General features: G+C 30.3%; 2 protein-coding genes across 5 annotated transcripts in view; one reads left to right on the top strand and one right to left on the bottom strand.

Moving 5' to 3' along the window:
* LOC141529513 (furin-like protease kpc-1) overlaps window positions 1-21,410 on the bottom strand; it is an 83,829-nt gene that overhangs the window by 14,376 nt on the left and 48,043 nt on the right. For all 4 annotated transcript variants that reach the window (XR_012479601.1, XM_074246088.1, XM_074246097.1 and 1 more), the window contains exons 2-7: window positions 9,116-9,337; window positions 8,738-8,866; window positions 6,874-7,039; window positions 5,534-5,706; window positions 2,902-3,319; window positions 372-489 (exon numbers count right to left, since the gene is read on the bottom strand). Coding sequence is in view for 3 of the 4 variants with exons in the window: in XM_074246088.1 (XP_074102189.1) it covers window positions 372-489; window positions 2,902-3,319; window positions 5,534-5,706; window positions 6,874-7,039; window positions 8,738-8,866; window positions 9,116-9,337 (1,226 nt within the window). In the remaining variant the exon portion in view is untranslated. The remainder of the gene's footprint in view (window positions 1-371; window positions 490-2,901; window positions 3,320-5,533; window positions 5,707-6,873; window positions 7,040-8,737; window positions 8,867-9,115; window positions 9,338-21,410) is intronic.
* On the top strand, window positions 5,622-20,616 carry LOC141529524 (uncharacterized). The gene is made up of 11 exons (XM_074246106.1): window positions 5,622-5,754; window positions 12,682-12,843; window positions 12,908-13,008; window positions 13,109-13,269; window positions 13,443-13,620; window positions 13,992-14,420; window positions 14,549-14,831; window positions 15,478-15,592; window positions 15,673-15,854; window positions 15,922-16,498; window positions 17,739-20,616. The coding sequence occupies exons 1-11, from the start codon at window positions 5,731-5,733 to the stop codon at window positions 18,347-18,349; spliced, it is 2,823 nt and encodes a 940-aa protein (XP_074102207.1). The 5' UTR covers window positions 5,622-5,730; the 3' UTR covers window positions 18,350-20,616.

The raw sequence follows: 21,410 nt of genomic DNA, 5'->3' as shown, positions 1-21,410 counted from the left end.
AAAAATGAAAATTAAAATTGTTGACCCCACTTGTAAATATTTACCAAAAAATTTTGTTAAAATTTAACAAAACTTTTTATCAAGTATCAATATTAACAATTCAAATTTTAGTAAGGTCTTTATTTAAGCATTTTCTGACCAAACGTCATAATAATTGAATAAAAAAAAAGATTAATTTGTTGGTTTTTTTTTATACAATAATATTTATATTCCAAAAATGAAATTAAAAAAATTCGATATTTTTGAAATCCTAAGTGTATATTGTCCCTTAAAAATAAAATTTATTTTTTTATTTCTTCAGTATCATAAATTTAATAAAATTGACTGACATAAAGTGATTTACTACCCAAAAAAAATTAAAAAAACCATACCTATTTTTGTGTGGCGCTAACATTTCACACTTGTGTTGTTCCGGAACGGTCTGCCACTTTTTGGCAAGTTGAACCATTGCGGTTGCGTCCATTAAGCCATAGCCGAAACTGTGGCTAACTGAAACACCAAAGTTTAAATGCGTAATCATTAGGGTGGGTCAAAAAAATCGAATAATATATTTTTGATTTTATACTCTGAAAAATAGGTTCGTAGACACCTAAAAAGAATTCTCTCCAAGTATAAGCTCTTAATTATAACGGGAAGGTCCTCCGCTTTGCGGGTTTCTATTTTTTTCGAATAATCAGATAAAAAAATTTATATCTCGCTTCCAACTGCTTGGAAAAATATTCCGTGGCATAGATTTTGTGAGAAATTGAATGCTTTACAAAAAGGTCTCTTATGACTTTTTCAAAAACTCAACCGATTAAAAGATATTCATAGTTGAAGTTTGGCTATTTTAAGGAAAATATTCGTTTTTATTATGAATTTTATAAGTCGATGAAAAAAATTATTTCGGATTGCGGAACTCATGATTTTGTAGGAAATTTACTGCTCTACAAAAATGGTCTCTTATGATTTTTTGATTAAGTGAAGCCGTTACGAGATATTCATCGTCAAACATTAACGAATATCAATATTTCCAGTTTTTGATCAATAATTCGATAAATTTTAATTTAAACTATGAGTTTCAGGAAAATTTACATAAATTTGAGTTTCGATCGATAAAGAAATGTTATAATAAGTTAGATAAAGAATTATTGGAATTATTATCATTGATTTTCCTTGGAGAAATGCCTCAAGAAAAGATTTCTTTCAAACGTCCTGGTGCTGTTCATCATGCTAGATGGATGGCTAAGGCCATTTATAGTTTGAAAATGTATCTATTCAGAGATGAATTCAAACTCTCTCAGAAAGAATTGCATGGTCTTCGTCATTTCTGTATTTTTATAGTCACATTGTATTTAAAAGCTTGGTTTTCATCAACTTCTGCAACAACTGCTGCTTATCATGACTTGCAGTTTATGAAAAATTTATTGGAGTACAAACATATCAATCCTTTGATTTCTTCAGCTACGTGTGAAAAAATGATTTCGCACTTATGGTATTTGAGTGATGAACTTGCCATTTTATCACTGTTTGACGATGGCGTTCCATTAGAAGTAAAAAAAGTATTGTTGAAGCTGTTAATACTCGTGAAGGTACAGATTCTAAAGCTAAAAGATTTGTAATTGCTAAAAAAGATTTGAATTCATTGGCGCAGAGAACTCTGAGTGACTTTGTGTCTAAAAAGTCATTAAATCTTTTCAAAATCTTCGATCTACCGTATGACTTTCTTGATGTCGATGTTGAATTATGGCCTACTAATGAGAGTTATCTCGAAAATAAAGAATACTTTCAACAACTAAAAGTTGTCAATGATTCAGCAGAGCGAGCTGTTGCATTAGTCAGTGAATATAATCAATGCTTGACAAAAATGAAGAACAATTCCAGTACTTATTGCAAGTTGTCAAAGAACATCAAAAACATTCCCAAATTGTAATAAAAGAAATTATTTATAGTAATAGCGTACTGTTATGTTAAAAATATAGACAATTATATTGCAATTGATAATTCAATAAAAAATTTATCTATAAAAAGTTAAATACTGGTTGTTTCTTACTTGATTCAATACTTTTCATATTAAATTTGACAAAGAAATATGTCATTCACTTCAAATTAAACTAATCATTGGCTATATGTCGAAAAAAATGCTCTAATTTCTTGTTTTAATGCAATCAAACAAGCTCAAGACTGAAAACAATATTAAAAAAATTGTTTATAACATTTCTTTATCGATCGAAACTCAAATTTATGTAAATTTTCCTGAAACTCATAGTTTAAATTAAAATTTATCGAATTATTGATCAAAAACTGGAAATATTGATATTCGTTAATGTTTGACGATGAATATCTCGTAACGGCTTCACTTAATCAAAAATCATAAGAGACCATTTTTGTAGAGCAGTAAATTTCCTACAAAATCATGAGTTCCGCAATCCGAAATAATTTTTTTCATCGACTTATAAAATTCATAATAAAAACGAATATTTTCCTTAAAATAGCCAAACTTCAACTATGAATATCTTTTAATCGGTTGAGTTTTTGAAAAAGTCATAAGAGACCTTTTTTGTAAAGCATTCAATTTCTCACAAAATCTATGCCATGGAATATTTTTCCAAGCAGTTGGAAGCGAGATATAAATTTTTTTATCTGATTATTCGAAAAAAATAGAAACCCGCAAAGCGGAGGACCTTCCCGTTATAATTAAGAGCTTATACTTGGAGAGAATTCTTTTTAGGTGTCTACGAACCTATTTTTCAGAGTATAAAATCAAAAATAAATTATTCGATTTTTTTGACCCACCCTAGTAATCATACAACCCATAAAAACAAAAAAAAAAAAAAAATAATTACTATGTCACTAAATCAAAACAGATGTTCTTGACTGGTTGTAAAAAATTTTAATTAAAAGCATAAATAATTATCTCACCATTTCTGCCAACACCGTTGATGGTCCAATCAGCGGCAATTAGATTAGCTGGCTTAGCGGTTCTTACGACTATGTGCTGCATATCGCGCCACGTAAGATCTCGGTTGGCTTCGAGAGCTAATGCACAAATTCCCGCGGCTATCGGGGCTGATGCTGAGGTACCGGTATGACTGCTTGTGCACTGATGATTTAAATCAATAGTTACGATTTGTTTTTCTCCCAGCGAACCGGAACTGTAGGCAGTAGCGAGAGTTGATGAACATGCCTCACTGTACCACGGCACTAAACCATTTTCAGTTGCGCTACTAATTGACAGTGTCCAAATACTATTTGTATAACCATCACAATTGCAGTTGTCATGTTCGCGACCTCCATTACCCGACGCCCACACAAATATCGAGCCTTTACCGCTGCGACCCTGTAGGGGATAAAAACAAATTAAATAAAATAAAACTATCAAAAGTCATTGTAAAGCTAAACCTAGTTTTGTTTTTAACAATTTTGGTCCTGTTAAACCACCAAACACTTCAAAGTTTTTTTTTTTTTTTTTGCACGATTCATGAAGCGAAGCATCAAAGAGTGCACGGAAAAAAGTAAACTGTAAAATTCACTCCGATTCCGGTTAATTTTTATAGTTTCCAACAGTAAAGCGGAAATCGGGGTGGCAAAAATGTGAATATTACAGAAATTAATGTAGAAAGTATAAAAGCCACAATTTATAATTTAATATCGAAAATAAGTGATTAGTAGTTGTTACTATAGTAAATAACGACTCTCTCATCTTAAAAAATTACAGTTTCAAACAGTAAAAAAAAAAAACTCAGATGAGGAGACAGTCTCACTCTGGGAGAATTTAACATTTGAAACATTATGAGTCGTGCACTTTTGGATTTGCTAAACTTTTTTTTTATATTAATACTATTACAACTAGTAATTAAGTTCTGGAACTTGTACAGTGTTATATGTAGTCACTTGCGATTTTCAGTTAATTAATAAAACTTGCAGCGCAGCTAAGCTTTTTGTTCGGTTTGTATTACAACAGATTTTCTTTCATCCGACGGAGTTATTCATTTTTCAATGCACTTGAGCTGTGGAACTAGCTATTGAATATTTGCATATGATTCATAAGCTCTCGGTTAATTGCTAAGTTTTAGTAAAGTCTAATGAAAATGGTAATGGATGCGCTAAGGAATAAAATCGCTTTATTCTTACTCGGTTATTAAAACTAAAATTACGTGATTATAAAACTTTTGTTGGCATCAACCGTTCAATTTATTTATGCGTAAGTTCATTAAAGTTAATTGATTGTGTGAAAGTTACTAAAGAAGTTGTAAACTTGCTCGGAATTCCCCTGCAGAAATTCGGATAATTTATTTTAGAGATTATCGTTTTTTCCGGATGTTCACCGCTTAAGTTGTGTAAAATATTTAATATCAATTATTTGTTTATTTATTTATTTATTTACAAGCTTTTTTATAGACAAAATTTCTATCTTAATAATTGTAAATATATTTTTATTTAAAATTGTAATTATATCGCGTTACAGATGCCATAAGGGCGTATAATAAAAATTCTATTTTTTTTTTAAATTCGAAAAAATTTTTAGTTTGGAAAATTTTTTTTTTTTTTTGCATTTCTGTAGGTTCAAAAATACGTCGGTTGCGAAAAAAAAAATTTTTTTTCAGTAATCAACTTATTTTTTAATGAAACTTACAGAAATGCAAAAAGAAATTTTTTTCTAAACTAGAAATTTTTTTGGACCTAAAAGAAAAATGTGGGTCCCGGGAGCCATAAGGGCGTATAAAATTATTTTCTTTGCATATCTGCATATTTCGAACGAAACTACGTCGATTCTCGAAAAAAAATTTTTTCGGGACCTTTTGCCGGTATACGCCCTTATGACATCTGGAACGTGATATAAATTTCGAGCGGTAAAAAATTTTTTTTATCCCAAATTTTGTAAATAAATAAACATTTAACAGTTAAATAAAAATTTTTTAATATAATAATAATAACAATAAAAAAATGTCTAAATGATAAAATAAATTCACCGTAATATTTTCAGAATAATATCCTAATCAATTACAATTCCCCAGTTTTACACGATAAATAAATTTATCTAATCAGCAATTTTTCACATAATTTTAACTTGAAATATTCCGATATCACGCAATATACAGATAGTGAATATAAACTAGATTACTGAATGCGATAAAATACAATATAACGTACAGCTGAATACACAAACAGAAACACCAACAATGTCGCGTATTGTCTATTGTTACATAAGATATACATTAAATATCGAACATTTATTATAATATTAAATATAACTAAGTCAAGTCGATTGTTTGGCTGGTACTATATATTATACATCGCTCGGTTGAGTGCATCCAATGAAATTAGTTTGAGATACATATCGCCAGGGCAGAAATGTTCTTATTATTATATTGTATTATCATTATTATGGCTATACCACAACTCAACTATTATTGAGGTTTGTTATTATTATTGTTGTTGTTGTTGTTGTTGTTGTTGTTGTTGTTGTTGTTGTTGTTGTTGTAGTTGTTGTTGTAGTTGTTGTTGTTGTTGTCGACAACGACGTGAATCTTATCCGATAAAATGACTTTACCTTAGTGATGCCTTCAATGAAAGCTCGGGTAGCAAGTTCTCCAGGGCCATCCACTGTTTTCCCGTCATCGTCGGGACCCCAGGATGCGCTGTAGATATCTATGTGTTGAGCGTTGAAACTCAAAGATCTAGCTTCAACGGCATCCGTTACTTCACCATCCAGCATTCTGACTCCTAAAATAAAAAAAAAAAAAAAATATGTATGTGCACCAGAGTACACAGGTAAGAAGTGAAACTTCTTTATGACGTATCATTTTCCTACTATTTACAACTTTACAGAAATTGGGGAGATAAGGCTTAAGAAAAAAAATTTTTTTCTGTATGAAATTAAAGCTATTCTAGTGTTATAGACATGCATACAAATAATATGAGTAATTTATTTCATCGTTGCTCTTATTATAATTATTGTATTTCATCAATTATGATCGCACCATAATTACCATTGTTGTTATTATTTATACTCTGCCATTATTTAATCTAAAAATTAGTAAATCAGTTTACAAAAATTATATTACGAACTTTAATATTCATATTTTATGTCATAACTTAATAAAAATAATTCAAAAGAGATATTTAATAACTTACTCAATCGCACAAGTTATGAGTAAATAATTGGAATTATCTATTCAAAATGATACAATTATATGATGACAGTTAATCTTATAGACATGCAATGATTTTGTACACAGAAAGAAAAAAAGTCTGGAGTCAAGCGTAAATTTTTTTAAATTAAGAAAATCTTAAGGAAGACTGAAAATTTCTTGAATGAAGTTAAAGTTTCTTGAAAGAAGTTAAATGTTTTTAAGCTAAGAAAATTTATTCTTGCTCTAAAATAACTTCGGTTTTCCATATAATTTTCTCGGTTCAAGAAATTTATTTTTTCTGTGTAGAATTCAAAATGAATAAATAAATTATTAGAAACGAATGATTAAAAATTATGGAAGTATACATATTTTATTTTCTAATTGTGTTTTATTTTGTTTTGTTTTTAAATTATTATTCAATTAATTTTTTTAGTTATTTTTAGAATTAATATACTGAATTTTGATAAAAAAAAAAAAAAAAAACAACAAAATCGTGACGATTTTTTTTACATTGCTATAAAATTTCTCTTATACGTCGATAAAGAAGTTTCACTTAAAAAACAATAAAAAATTATATATAATGATAACAATAATAAATAAAAAAGTGAATTACTCGGTAGTTACTTTTTATTTTATTTTAGAATTTAATGTTTTCAATTTCCTTGAGTTGTTTCTCTCATGACTCAAGTCACGAAAACAAATTCAATTACTAACCGAGCAGAAATATAAGCAGCAAAAGTAGTAGAGCACAACTTACCCCCAACTCCAGCGCCGTAAGCAACCCCAACGGCACAAAAAGAATTATTCGCTGTTGCAGCAACTTCTCCAGCACATCTGGTACCGTGACGATTGCTGTTGAGGTAGTCGTATCGCGGCATAGGATCATCGTCGTAGCTGTTTACATCATAACTCGCTTGTGGATCCTGTAATGGAAATAATAAATTAAGCTCGCTTTAAACTTTTTTTTATATCAACTTTTTCTGGGTTTTTAAATTTTAATTTTAATATTTATATGTCAAAGGTTTACTAATACGACTCGTAGCTCGGGTTTTCACGATCCGAGTTTCTGGGAAAAAAACAATTAGTAAATAAAAGTATCGTGTATTAAATTTTATCAAATTGGTAGATATTAATACCAATAATAGTACAGAGAGAAGTTTTTAATTTTTTAAATAAAAGTCAATTTTCGATCCAATATTTGTTTGAATTTTTAAAACAAACTATCATTGGTAAAATTTACCCTCGAGTATAGTGTGAATTTGGTGTAATAGGATTTATTTACAAGGGTTTAACTTGTTGCGTTAATGTATCTATTAATTATTCACGGTAAGATGAATCGTAAGCCAGAGCTTACTGATCAATTATCTATTTATTGTGAGGAGAGAAATTTATTTGCTACCACAGTGATAAATTTTTTTTATCGTAAATATTTTACGAGAAAAATATCATAACATATTAAACAAAAGGATAGTTTAAAAATTTTATTCCGCCAAAAATATTCTAAAGCTCAATAAAAAAATTAATTTTATCAATAGGGAGATCGTCTAATAAATGAATATGAATTTTTGGAAATCAGCGATTTTAATAAAAATTACAATTATTGATTAACATTTAAATTTACTAATTAAAAAATACAAAATTAAACCAAGTTATTAAATTTTTATGCAAATTTTATTATATAGAGAAAAGTTTCTACCACACACGTACAATTTAAAAGTTAGATAAGACTGTTATAAAAATCTAATGGAAGTTTTTATTTTTATAAATTATTACCAATATTCAGTCCGCCATAAAATAACAGTTATGGAGTGCAGCGAGGATGAAAAGTACGGTAAAAATTCTCTCAAGCTTGTCCGTTTTAATGTTCCCCGCAATAACAAAATCGCATTTAGTATTGATTATTTTTTTTTAATAGTCAATATGTGTTCAGTCTAAACATTGTTCTTTTTACTCGGATATAATATTATATTTTTAGTATCGCAATCATAATCCGAGTGTTTTAATGAATTAATAATAATAAAAATAGCAAAAAGTGGTAATAAAAAACATATCAGTAGCATAGAAGCTTTTCATTTTATTAATTATAAATCGAACAATATTTTCACATAAATTATTAACCGTCTATCCAAATAACAGTATAAATATTATAAAAATAATAATTTATCTCTCATTAAACTATTATATTTCCCGTTTGCTGACGTACCGACGTAACGAAAGCTCAAAGCGCTTTAATTATATGAAAATTTGAAACATTAATTATTAATGTCCGTAAATTGTTAATCAAACAGCTATTTCATTTTACATTAAATTTCAAATGTTTCACTTTTAATTATACTAATTAAAATTTATTATTATTAAAATAACGATCAATATTTATTGTTAATTAATTATTTAAAATAATTCAGGCTCAAAGTTTCTATTAATTGTCTTGAATAAAAATCTAGAACAAGTTTCAATTTCACAAAATTTTTTTTTCATTAATAAAAATATCTAGATAACAATCGTGAATAATAAATGAAGGGTGTTTATGTCTAAAAAAAATATTAATGGCCAAATTATTAAAATGACAAAATAAATAAATTAAATCTAAGAAAAATATCTGAATAAAAAAAATGACTCACATAATTACTGTAGATATCAGGATGATCTTTTTCCAGTCCATCATCCAAAATAGTGACAACGACACCATGCCCAGTAATTCCATCGGCCCAAGCACCCTGGACGTTCATGTCAAGTCCCTTGCCTCGATTCTGCAGAATAGAACATCGACAATAGTTATGACTGCGTTTAATTATTTCTGTCACGTCATTAGTCAAACATCATTAACATATTCCGGCCATTACCGTAAACATGCTCATATATCAGATTAATCCACTGAATGATATTAAACACCCACTACTTAGTACCCTTCCAACGTTTGTATTTGATATAATAATTAATAAGAATTCTAGAGAGTGACAAATGATAAATATTAAATAATAATTGAAACAATAACTCACCAAGTACCACATTTGCGGCCATCTGTCATCATTCAAGATGGCGCGTGAGCTCGCTGGACCACGTTTGACCACGAAATCCCTTTTTCTACGTGACAATAATCTTTGCTGCTTGGCCTTCTGCACCCTCGGGTCTCCCTCCAATCGCCTGTGCATTTCCAAATGGGGCTCTGCTGACCGCTTCGCCACCAATTTTTGGTCAAAATGATACACATCGTCGAAAAGCTGTAACAAAAAAAAAAACACATTCAGGTTAAAATCAATATTGATTTTCACAAAACCCAACGTTGCAATAAAAATCAGCAAAAACAAATGTTATTTTTTGAAATGTTTTTTATGGTGACTTTTGATTATTCAAAAGTTCAACCTCTGACCCGGGATTCTAAATAGCCGGGATCGATTTTCGCTTAACTTTGTTATTTGTCTAGACGAAAGCTTTTCTCGGTGGTGATTGATGGCTCGATTTGCAAATGTTTAACACCCGTTTGGTTTCAGATGAAAAAACACCTTCTCACTTACCCAACTGTCATAAACTATCCATTAATATAAGCCGAGTAAAGTAAAAATAAAAATAAAAATAGAAACATTTTCCTTCCTCTTAATTTATGGCAACGTCAATATCAATCTTTTATTTATTATCGTTTACAATGTTGTTAAGAATTTTCATTGACCTATCATCGAGTTTTATAAGTTATATTAAGTCTTCCTAAAATCTTTTATCACGGTCGGCTTGTTGAACCAGATTTTTTTCTCTTTAAATTCACAACACGTGTGAAAAATTCCCAAGTGATAAATAATGAATCTCAAAAGCGCCGTGGACATTCTACTGAGCACATTCACCAGTTATACGAGCAATGTCTTTTATGTTAAGCTTCACAGTTATACCACTCACTATTTTCTTAGACAAGTCATTTAAAACCGAGAAATGGTACATATTCACCGGAAAAAGATGTCTGATGTCCCGCGAAATTACCGGCGTCATTTAAGCCAGACATAAAAACACAACCTGTCGTCATTCATTTCTCATCCTTCATTCTCTTTTATCTTTCTCAGGTCAATAAAAACCTCATGCTTTGAAATTCCTCGCCTCAAAGTGCCACTTTACGATCAATACATTTTTAAGGGAAGGGAGAGGGAGAATTTCAAAAAATTCATTTTTTTGATCCCACTTTTCGCAAAATTACTTTTATAAATATGTAAACATTCTAGCTTAAAAAATTTTCAACGATTTATTTTAAAATTTTGCAGATGGTTTCTTTGTATAAATGCGTTGTATATGAACCTAGATTAATTCGAAAAAATTTATCACAGCTTGCACAAGTTTTTTTGTAGATAAAAAGTTATAAAAAAAAAAAAAAAATGGAAAAAATTTTCTTTTAATTAATCACCCGTAAAAAATGCAATTTTATATTTTTTTAAAAATAAAAAGAGAAATTTATAAAAAAAAAAAATTTTACACATTAAAAGCATGCATAAAAACCACTAAAAATAAAACATGTAATTTTAATTACATATTTCCTTCCTCTAAATTTCCGAGCTTTATTCATAATTTAATAAAGGTTAAAAAAAACCGTTCTTATTAAAAATATTCCGCACACGAGCTTACTGCCCGCAGCCCTAAAATATTATAGCTCGGGGTCACAGGTGGTGAAGATTGACGTTCGGAGCTGAAAGCTGAAATTTTCCCTTCTGATCGCAGCGAGTATCTTTCAAGATTAAAAGTTATCAATAAATTTAATCAGCCGACGTATCATGTTTATTTTTAAAAAAGTAATACATATTATACGCTTCTGCACTCTCTTTTTCGAGCATAACAGACAAGACAGGAAAGATATATCTACACGGCGCAAAAAGCTGTCGATAACTGTCGGGTATCATTTTTGTCTAATGATAAATGCGCTTTACATTCTTGTCGGTAATACAAGGTATCCGATACAATACAATGGAGATGCTTTTACCAAGCATTTCTCATTTATCTGGTACAGTATCTATTTTATTTGTATATTTATACGAGACTAGACTAGACTAGACATTGAATGTACTCTGTTAATACGTCGGGAAGTTTGGGAGTTTAAAAAAGCAGATGTTCATTTTATTTATTGAAGCAAAACCTTACAGTGAATTTCAATTCAAATATTCCCAACTAAACTAACATTTAAGCAAATATATACCTCTATATCTAGACGCGTGTGTATTGAACACATTATACTGATCCTCGAATACCGTAAAGCAACACCTACTGCTACTTTAAAGTCTAAATAAAAACACAAACGACCTAGAGTAAATTTAGTTCAAATGTTTATTGCTGAATCTGTTTGCGTTACATTATTTTATGGAAAGTTAAATAAACTTTTCGGTTCTTTATTGTCATTGTTATTTATAGAATTTTCGATTATCTGGATATTTATTTCGGGGATTAAAAAAACAAAGAGCAAACTTTTATTTTCCCCAAAAAATAAATTTCAAAATAAAAGTTGGTTTTTAAAACCAGTAGTATATCAATTAACAAGACCAGTTAATTCCATCGACACAGGGATTTTTTTTTACTTTGTTTTATTTTAATTAAAGTACACCCGAGAAGGCAAACAAACTAATTGAAAATAAAAAAAAAAATAAATAAATAAAAAAATAAAATAATGGATAAAAATGCTGACCAAAATTTTTTTTTCTCCGGTTTTATTCCAATCAATAAATTATTCAATTTAGTTTTAAAACTTAATTGTCGGGTATTTATTTTGGTTAATGCATTAAACATTTGAGCGGCGATAAATTGAAAAGCAAATTGGGAATTAACTAAAGGCGAACTTTAATATTTATCAGTAATATATCAGAGCACCAGCGACATAAAACTTACGCTCTAAATATTTAAATTCGAATTTGGTTATTGGATTCGCATTACTGGCAAAAACGTTACGGGCAGTGTACGATCGATGTTTTAATATAAATTTAATTTGAATTTCAATAAATCTTGCTAGAAAATAATTTAACCTTAAATGTCATCATCGTTGTTGTTATTATTATAATTATTACTATCGATCGAAAAAGTGAACTTTAAATTATGGAAATCAAGCAAGTTTTTGTAAAAAAGAGATCACAATTTGGAAAACAATGCATTTTTGATGACTCAGAGGTCACTGTGGAGGAAAACATATTCCCGAATCATGATTCTATGAAAGATTATGTAAGAATAAACCCAGTCGACAAAGCCGTTCAAATCTCAAAACAATTTGCAGTACACGAGGTAAAAATCGCTTTAATCTTTTTTCAATCCGTTAAAGTTTTCAAAGTCTCCCTCACTTTTACTTCTACCCCTTTCTAAGTCTCAGTACAGAGCATTAAATGATTAATGGAAAAAAGATAAATGAAAAAAAGTTTTCATCCAGTATCAAGTCTTATCTTTTATATATCTGTTTCAAAGTAATTTTGTCTTGAGAGAGTACTCACAGTACTTTGGAGTAAGAATGGCGTGTTCGTGATAAAGGATACTTTGTATGAGCGAACTACCTGAAAACATTTAACAGGTTTTCACGTGATTACTTCAAAGTATCTATTCTGCTCTGAATTCCTAGGTTCAAACAGAAACTGTTCTGACCAAGGAGAGTGGGATGAATCATCTGGAAGGAGGTTGGCCCAAGGAGATTAACTTCACCGATGAAGAAATCGTCACCAGATATCGCAGACGCGTCGAAAAAGACGACAATTGGGCGCCTAAAATTCGCCAGCTTTCTGAGGTGTGTAATTTAATTTTGTTGATGATATTTTTTTTTTCTGATTATTTTTTATTAAATTTTCCAGCCGATGGAGCACTACATTCTGCAAAATAACGCGGTAAATATCTACGAAAATTATTTCGACGACATGATCCCCACGGAATTGGTGCTGCCTCTGAGAATTAGGTGAAATAATTTAATATAGCAGATAACAGAAACACAAAGAGGAACTTTGAGGTCGTGATCTGTTTGTGAAACGGAAAGAAAATGAAATAATTTTCTTTAGAACTGTAAATGCCTTCAAAGATCCAGAAGCAATTCCACGGCCAATAACCCAGCTGTCATGGTCACCAGATGAGGGAAAGCGATTGGCTGCCTCGTATTGCTTTACTGAGTTTCAAAGAGTCTCTTCAGATTTCAATTCTTGTTCGTACATCTGGGATATTGGTAAGTAAAGAAAAAAGTCTGATAAAAAAGGTCTTTGCAGAGAACAAAGTTGGTGCATGTGTATTGTGAATTGTGGATTGCGGATTCTTGATCGTAGATTCTGGATTGTATCGGGAGTATCTGGTGAGTATAACTCTATCCAAGGACAAATCTCTTTTTTTTCAATTGTTCAGAAAATCCGAACGTGGCATTCATGGGCTTAAAAGCTGTGGATTCTTTGCTAACCATTCAATTCAATCCTCACGATCCGTCAATGTTGATTAGTGGTTTGATGTCGGGACAAGTTTGTAGCTGGGATATTCGGACCAGTGATACGCCTATTTTTTTATCACATCCGCAATACAGTCACAAGTTAATACTCTGTCTGTTTTCTGATAAAAATAGTGTCAAAAATGGTCTCTGCGAAAAACGTACAAAAAAGAGTTCAGGCTAATTGGTACTTTTGTAATCTTTAGTGATCCAAAAAAAAGTTCGAAAACCCGGATGAATGTTCAGAGAGATCGGAACTTTTTTTTGCAATATCTATTTAAAAAAAAAATAAAAAACCAGTTGATTGAAAAATTACAGCTTCTGCAGTAATATAAGCAAAAACTTTAGATGCAACTTTAAAATACATTAAAAAATTATAATTGTTAAATTAAGTGTACGTTTTTTCATTTTGATCATTTTAAAAATATTAAATTTACTTTAAAAGATTAAAACAAATAAATCTGCTGATACAGAAATCCAGTGAATTGCATACTTTGGACAAATTCAAAAACAAACACTGAGTTTTTTTCCGGATCAACAGACGGCACTATTTGCTGGTGGGATATCAGAATGTTAAGAAAGCCAACAGAGATTTTAATAATGGATTTAGAGAATCCAATTTGCGGTGACACGGTAAAAGCCGTGGGAGTGTCGTCTCTGCATTTTGAACCGACGATCGGGACGAAATTTATGGCAGGAATGGAAAACGGAATCGTAGTAAGTGGATCCAGAAAGGGTAAAAATCCGGTTGAGAAAATGTCGATGCGGTTCGATTGCCACTGCGGACCCGTGGTTGCGATTGATAGGAATCCATTTGCCACCAAGAACTTTCTTACAATCGGCGACTGGACTACTAAAATTTGGGCGGAGGACACCAAAGAGGGCAACCTCATCTCCACCACGTGAGTATCTATATCCGTCATTTTAAAATGCAGGACGCATCTTAACATTACATAGGGATGTCTAAGTCCTTCCCTGGGGACCAGAACAATCCAGTTATTAATCACTGTCATAAATAACACGGATAAAGGCACCACAGATCCATTCCAGCTGGCGGATGCTGGAGCACGTCACGTTACTCCGTGTTTTACGTTATAAATAACGATGGCATGATACAAGTGTTTGATGTATTAGTCGGGATTAAAGACGCTGTACTTAGTTCGCGTGTTTGTAAAGAAGGTCTCACTGCACTAGCGGCCCATCAACTCGGCAAATTTATTGCCGTCGGTAATAATATCGGGACTATTTTGATCCTTGAGGCTTCTGAGGCATTAACTACCAACGGACCTAATGATAAAAATCTCATGGCCACGGTAATTATTTATTTACTAAAAGTAGAAGGTAAATGTGGATAATACTGCTTTTTTTTTTCTTTTTTTTTTCACGGAGAAAAGACTACTTATAATTTTATTTACAATCATTAATATGTTAAAAGATAAAGAAAATTTTTCAGTGACGAAAATCAATCCCAATATTAAATACCGACTTTATCTATTAAAATATATTGGTAATGTAATTTTTACATAATTATTTTTGTAATTTTTTTCTGTATTTATAGTATCATCAATAATTTTATTAAAAATAAAACAAACTACTCAGTTACTTTGTAGAATAATAAATATTACCATTTTCTTTTTTCCATATTCCAAAGTAGTAAATCCCATAAAGAGTTTTTATTATTTATTAAGAGAGAAAACAAAAAATTCTCCTGAAAACTCAATTCTTTTGAGACTAAGGAAAAAAAAACTTTACCGATACCTTGTAATGAATTTTTAAAAAATGCTCGAAAGTTAGTCATCCATTTGTAACCCCAGTAATCCCACACTTACCCTATATACTCTACCTTTGACGTAAAGATAATTTGTAAACTTTTGTTTTCGCTCTAAAGAGCTTTCGGTTAAAATTTATGAGACAAAAGGTGGATGAAATATTGTTGTCGTTACTTTGTTTCTGTTTTAGTACTTGGAGCGATGTAGTCGTCATGAAAAAGCAGTGGACAATCGGTTAAAGGAGACTCTCCTTATGCAAAGAGTTGCTTATGCCGAGTCTGAACCTGCTATTCTTTCTGCCAGAGGTACACTGCGTTTGATTGTTTATTCGCTTAGTCTTTGATTTTGGTGGATCTTATACAAAGGCTATTGAAATAATTTTCAGCAAAAGGTAAGGGCAAAAGTTTACAGCGCAAGTCAATGCCAAAGGATAAGAAATTTGAAGAGAGGAGAAAAAGCGAAAGAGAAGTAAAAAAGAAATTTCGGAAAAAGACTAAGGACATTTGGCAGATTGGAGATCCGAAATTAATTGAAGATGAAAGAAATTACTTTGAAACGTTGGTGAAGGTTTGTTGAGGAATTTTTTTGGATTACAAGGTGATTGATTTATGTCTGAGGTTTAATTTATGTTTAGGAAAAGGAAAAGTATACAAATGCGGTCGATGGGGAAAATCCGATCGCCGGGAAAGGCTATTCTGTATTTTCAATAAAAGAATCATCAATTAAGCGTGGAAAGGAGGATTTACGAGGAGAAAAGTTGTCGGGAAATATAAAAAGCGGAACGCGAAAAGAGAAATCTTCTAAAGGAGTTGGCGGCGTTAAGGATAAGAAAACAACCGGCAGATTTTCTAAAATGAAAGAGATTATAATAGTGAGGAAAAACTCGGATATAGTCGAGGGAGAGAAAACCGACGGTAAATCAACAGAGGAGATACTTGACGAGATAGAAAAGATAGGAATAACTGGAGAAGAGGGTGAGGTGGACGGGAGCGAAAAATATCTGGAGCAAACGACGTCAGATGAAGATGACAAAGACTCCGTTGGTGGTGTTGGTAGTCGAGGGAAAAAAATTATTGTAAGAAATAAACAAAATGGGCTTAAGTATCGTGAGAAGAGGAAACCGCTTTTTAAACCAGATAAAAAATTTAAAATCCTTGAACCCGGCGATCAACCTTGCGATTGTGATTCAATCTGTGGTGATTTTATAGCTGGTAATGTTCTTTTTATCATTTATTTGTTCTATGTACTTCACTTGCGTTATCGCTTTTATTATCATCGTGCTCTTTCGCGGAATTATTTTATTAATGTAAATTACACGTTTATAGCGACCTATTTTTTTTTTTTTTTTCATAGATTTTAGACCTTTAGTTGAATCATCGTTTATTCATGATAATCATTTTTAGCATTTTTATTTATTAATAAAGTAAAGTAAGTTTTTGAATTATTGATTGGAAGATATAAGCTGCGAAGATAAATTTTATCAATTTAATATTCATATTGAATTATTATACACTAGTGAAGGTTCACCTATTTTTAGCCATTGAAATAAAAAATGAAGGTATTTACAGATTTTTTTTTAAATGTTCTACTTTCGGTGCGCAACATGAATAATTTTTAAAGTATTGATTTAAATCTAAAAATCTTAAAATTTGAAGATTTTTTGGAAATAAAATTTTTATAAAAAAAACCCCAACGTACCACTCTTAACAGTTAAAGTCAGCGGTATGATCACAGCAGTTAAAACTGACTCTAAAAAAAAAAAAATATCTAAAATTATCTTCAATTAAAACATATGGGGGAAAAAAAATTAGTGAATATCTTGATTTTCCAAGCTCTATTTTGATCTTAAAACCTTGTATAGAAGTCACAGACCCATAACCACCAAAATTAGTGATTATTGTTTAAATTGCTTTCCATTGCCGAGGAAAATTGCTCGTGCATAGGAAGGTAATAAGTTTTACCAGTGAATAATTTTAGCGAAGAAAGTTTGTGTATAAATAAAGATTATTTTGGACTATAATAGCGGAAGGAAATTTGGCTGGATGCCTAACTATTAAGTTAACTTGTCCAGTAGTTTCACACCTACACTCAAAAGCTCCCGTTCGTGCTTACTAATTACTGAACGCTACATAACAGAGTATAAAGTAAATATAGCATCAAGCAGTATCTATAGTACATTGCTTTTCAGTGTACCTACAAAATATCTATAACAAAGATTACATGACTATGTCGAATGGATAGGAGAAGGACTTGATTTTAAACGATATCAAAGAGCCGCATGATTTAATATGTTTTGTAGTTTATATTATGCATTTAATTTACGGAAGGTTTATGTTACGAAACTCATTTTAACGATGCTTTGTAAACTAATACTTTGCTTTGGATTATTAAGTTATTATAATGAATTTATTATCATTATTATTATTATCATGTTGCATTATATTGTTATAGGATCCAAACAAGCTACCGACGATGAATATGAAGACATTGAGGATGCTGACGAGAGGGATTCATTGTTAGAGTTTGAAGAGGCGAAAATTAAAGGGCTGGTTGAGGAAATGTATGCAGGCTTGCCCAAAAATTTACTGCCGCTGGAAAAGACACTCAGCAGAGAGGAGAAAGAGTTCATTTTTATGCTAAATAATGCAAAGCCGAATGTTTTGAAGAAGGAGCTGAGGAAAATAAACAGGCGGAAGCTCGAGGGCGTTTTCCAGGCTGATAAAATCGTTGAGCATCAAAAACTATCGGCAATTGGTGGGAAAGATCTAGCTAGAAAGAAAATGTCGGTTAAATTTTCTGTTTCTGATGCAGCTGGGCCGGAAAATACCACAAATTTGAGTAGCAATGTTGAAATTCCTGAAAAAATCAAAGGAAAGAAATCAAAGGCTGATGATTGCAGTCCAATCGCGGCGACTTTTGGCCCGGAAGAAATTTTGGGAGTTATTGGGGCGAAAGTTGAACTAAAAAGTAAGAGTAAAAAAGAAGAAGTGAGCGAACCGAAAATAATAAAGGATAAAAATGAATATCCGAGAATCTCTTCTATAAATATTACAAAACAATAGCTAGATTATGATTGGGGATTGTTTTTAAGATTAATTATTTTGAATAATTGGCTGGGGGTTTACTGATGCTGTGGGTTATAATCGTTTAAATATCGATGGAAAATATTCCCCGGGGATTACTGTTGCAAACTGATAAAAGTTTGCTCGGGAAAGCTAAAGTAGATGGAGAAAAAAGTTTATAATGAATATTTTAGCACGTTCGTTTTTTAATAAGTTACAGGTGAAGTACTTTTTTGTTTCAATTGATTTTGTGGTTTAACAAGATTGACTCCGTGTTTAATATTCTAAGATTTTGTCAATAATTGAGTCGACTTTGGAACAGTCTGTCATCAAGATTAAATTTAAGTTTAAATTATAATTTTTTGTTTTTTTTTTTTTCAATAAAAAGAAACTGTAAGCACATTAAAAAAATTATTAAATTAAATTCAAAATATTTATATCAAGTTTGTTAATTTTTTGCATTGCAATCAGAAATTGTTATTCGTTATTTTTATTTTAAAAATATTAGTTAATTTAAATATTTAAGTTAATTTTCTAGAACGTAAACTGAATCATGAAAGAGAAAATTAATTTCTGCGGAAAAGGGCCGCATTAATATCCTCTGAATAAACTAATTAAATATTTATACACCAGCAAGATGTCTAGACTAAAAACATTGAAACATTAAGCTCAAAATTTAATTATACGTTATATTAGTTTAATAGAGTTATAAAAAATTCCACTTGGTATAAACATTTTATATTATCATAGTCATAATAAATTTTTCTATCCTTTTCATCACGAGGCATAACAGTGCATTAATAAACTATGCAGATGAACATTTTCTCGCTTGCTATGCAGAGCTTTAATATCTAATAAATTTAATATAATGGAAATAGCAGTGAAAATATTTATTGAAAAGCACATATTTGTATTTTGATAACATAAAGAGAGGATCAAATTCCAATATCAGAAAGACGCTCTTTGAAATGGCGAAGCGAATGGAAGCAAAGCTGATAATAATGGAGTGTAAAGCTCTGGAAGGAAAGAAAGTTGACAACTGGCGGTTCACGACTGTGGTTCAAGATTTTTTTGACAAAGACAAGGCGTACATAAGAGTTTACTTTTGTATCTAGGACGTGCATGCTGAGGACACTGAGATAGAAAAAATGACTGAAAGTAAGCAAGAAAGAAATGAATATATATGATATATACATGAAACAGAAAGTAGATGGTACAAAACTAATTCTCGGGGATGCGGCCAACATCGTTATTCTATTGTCGTCTTATTCCGGTGAAAAGCGTGGCGCCAGACTCTATTCACAGCATCACAAAGGGATAAATAACAGTTCTTCTGAAAACGTGATATTCCTCTGAATTCAAACAGAATTTACTTCAACTACTAAGTTAATAAAAAAACAAAGGCAGACTAGATTTAATTTTGTTTATATATAATCTCAGTAACCACAAAAGAACCAAAAATCAAATTGCTACCTTCTGTTTTATTATATTTCCTTTTTTATCTTTAAATTATTTAATTGTGTTATTTTTGAAAATTTTTCTGTTTTGATTTAATAGTATATTACGACCCTTGGGAAGAAAAATAAGAAAAGCCTCAGATTACATGTAATTGTTGGCCGAGCGAAGCTGAGGTCAACAAACATGTGATCTGAGGTTTTATTTTTTACTTCCTAAGGGCTGTATACTATTTTTTTTTATCTAACGAAGGCGAAAAGCGGCAACTTTGTTTAGCGCAGCGCGAAAAAAAAATAATTTGATTCAAGAAAATTATTTTAAATATAAATCAAACATTTTAAATGATTTTAAAAATGAAAAAAATAAAACTCTATATAAATAAAAAAGTCACACAGAAAGTTACAAATTTAATATTATTCAGAGTTAGGTAAACAATGGATAACAAACATAATAAAGGGCGGTAGACCAAGCCAAAGTCATATAATTAAACTCGTAACCCAAAGACACACGGTCATGACGTCGATAAGCAAATTAATAAACGATCAAGTTAGAGAGCTGCATTTTCAAGTGGAATGTCGAAACTCCAAGAATTGTCGTTCAATTTAATTTAATTCAACAGTTCAATTACTATGAAAATCAAACCGTCAATTGATCAAATTGTTACAATAGTTTATCTATTAATAATTAACACAAACTTCGATAAAATGTATAAATATTATATATTTTAATATTCAGTTTTACCTTTGTACAATAAAAAGTTTAAAAGTCGGGCTGGACTTTTAAACTTTTTAAATCAAATTATAAGTAAGATAAAAGTTTTTAATATTTATAACAATAAGAGTTACCAAAGAAAAAAATGAGGTGTTGGTTTTTCAATTGTTCATTATTGATCTTTCATTATTTATTATAATTATATTACAGTTGTTAAGTTCGAAAAGTTTATGACACTACAGTTTATAAAATCAATAATATACAATTCAACTTTCTTTCATGTTAAAAATAACAATAAAACTTTGTTTCTTTTTATTTTTCGGGGTTTTTTATCGGGGCGTTTCTGCATGGAAAAATTTCCACCTTGCTAATTTAATAATGAGAGAAAAATTTTATGAAACAGCGGGAGGAAAACGAAGAAAAACTAAAGCCGAGAATTTTTTTTTTCCGAATAAAAGTTAAAAAAGAAATAAAGGAAATAGAAGTATAATGAAATTTTTTAATGTTAACAAACGTGACAATTTTTACATGTAAATTGCGTTTTTTATAAATTATGCAGCTTTCCTCAGCTTTTTAAATTATATTTCATGCATGAATTCACTTATTGTCAACTCTTTGCTAGGAGCGATAAACTTTATTTATTTATTTATTATTATTATTATTTTTAAGCTTTCAGTGAAAATTTTTATGAGAAGAAATAAGAAAAAAAAAGGAATAGCAAGAGAAATAAAAGATAGAAGTATATTTAGTTATTGTTGAATATTTCGTTACTTTAATTAAAATATCTTTAATTAATTATATGGCAAAAAATAGTTATAAATGTTTTCATACTCAACGAGAGCATTGAGCGTAAGTAAAATTATTAGTAACATAAATTAATAAATTATTAAGAGTA

Source organism: Cotesia typhae, unplaced genomic scaffold (genome assembly GCF_013202065.1).
Source record: "Cotesia typhae breed Kobodo isofemale line unplaced genomic scaffold, CoteBio_Ctyphae contig_119, whole genome shotgun sequence".
Taxonomy (NCBI): Eukaryota; Metazoa; Arthropoda; class Insecta; order Hymenoptera; family Braconidae; genus Cotesia; species Cotesia typhae.
This window is presented reverse-complemented; position numbering and strand designations above follow the sequence as displayed.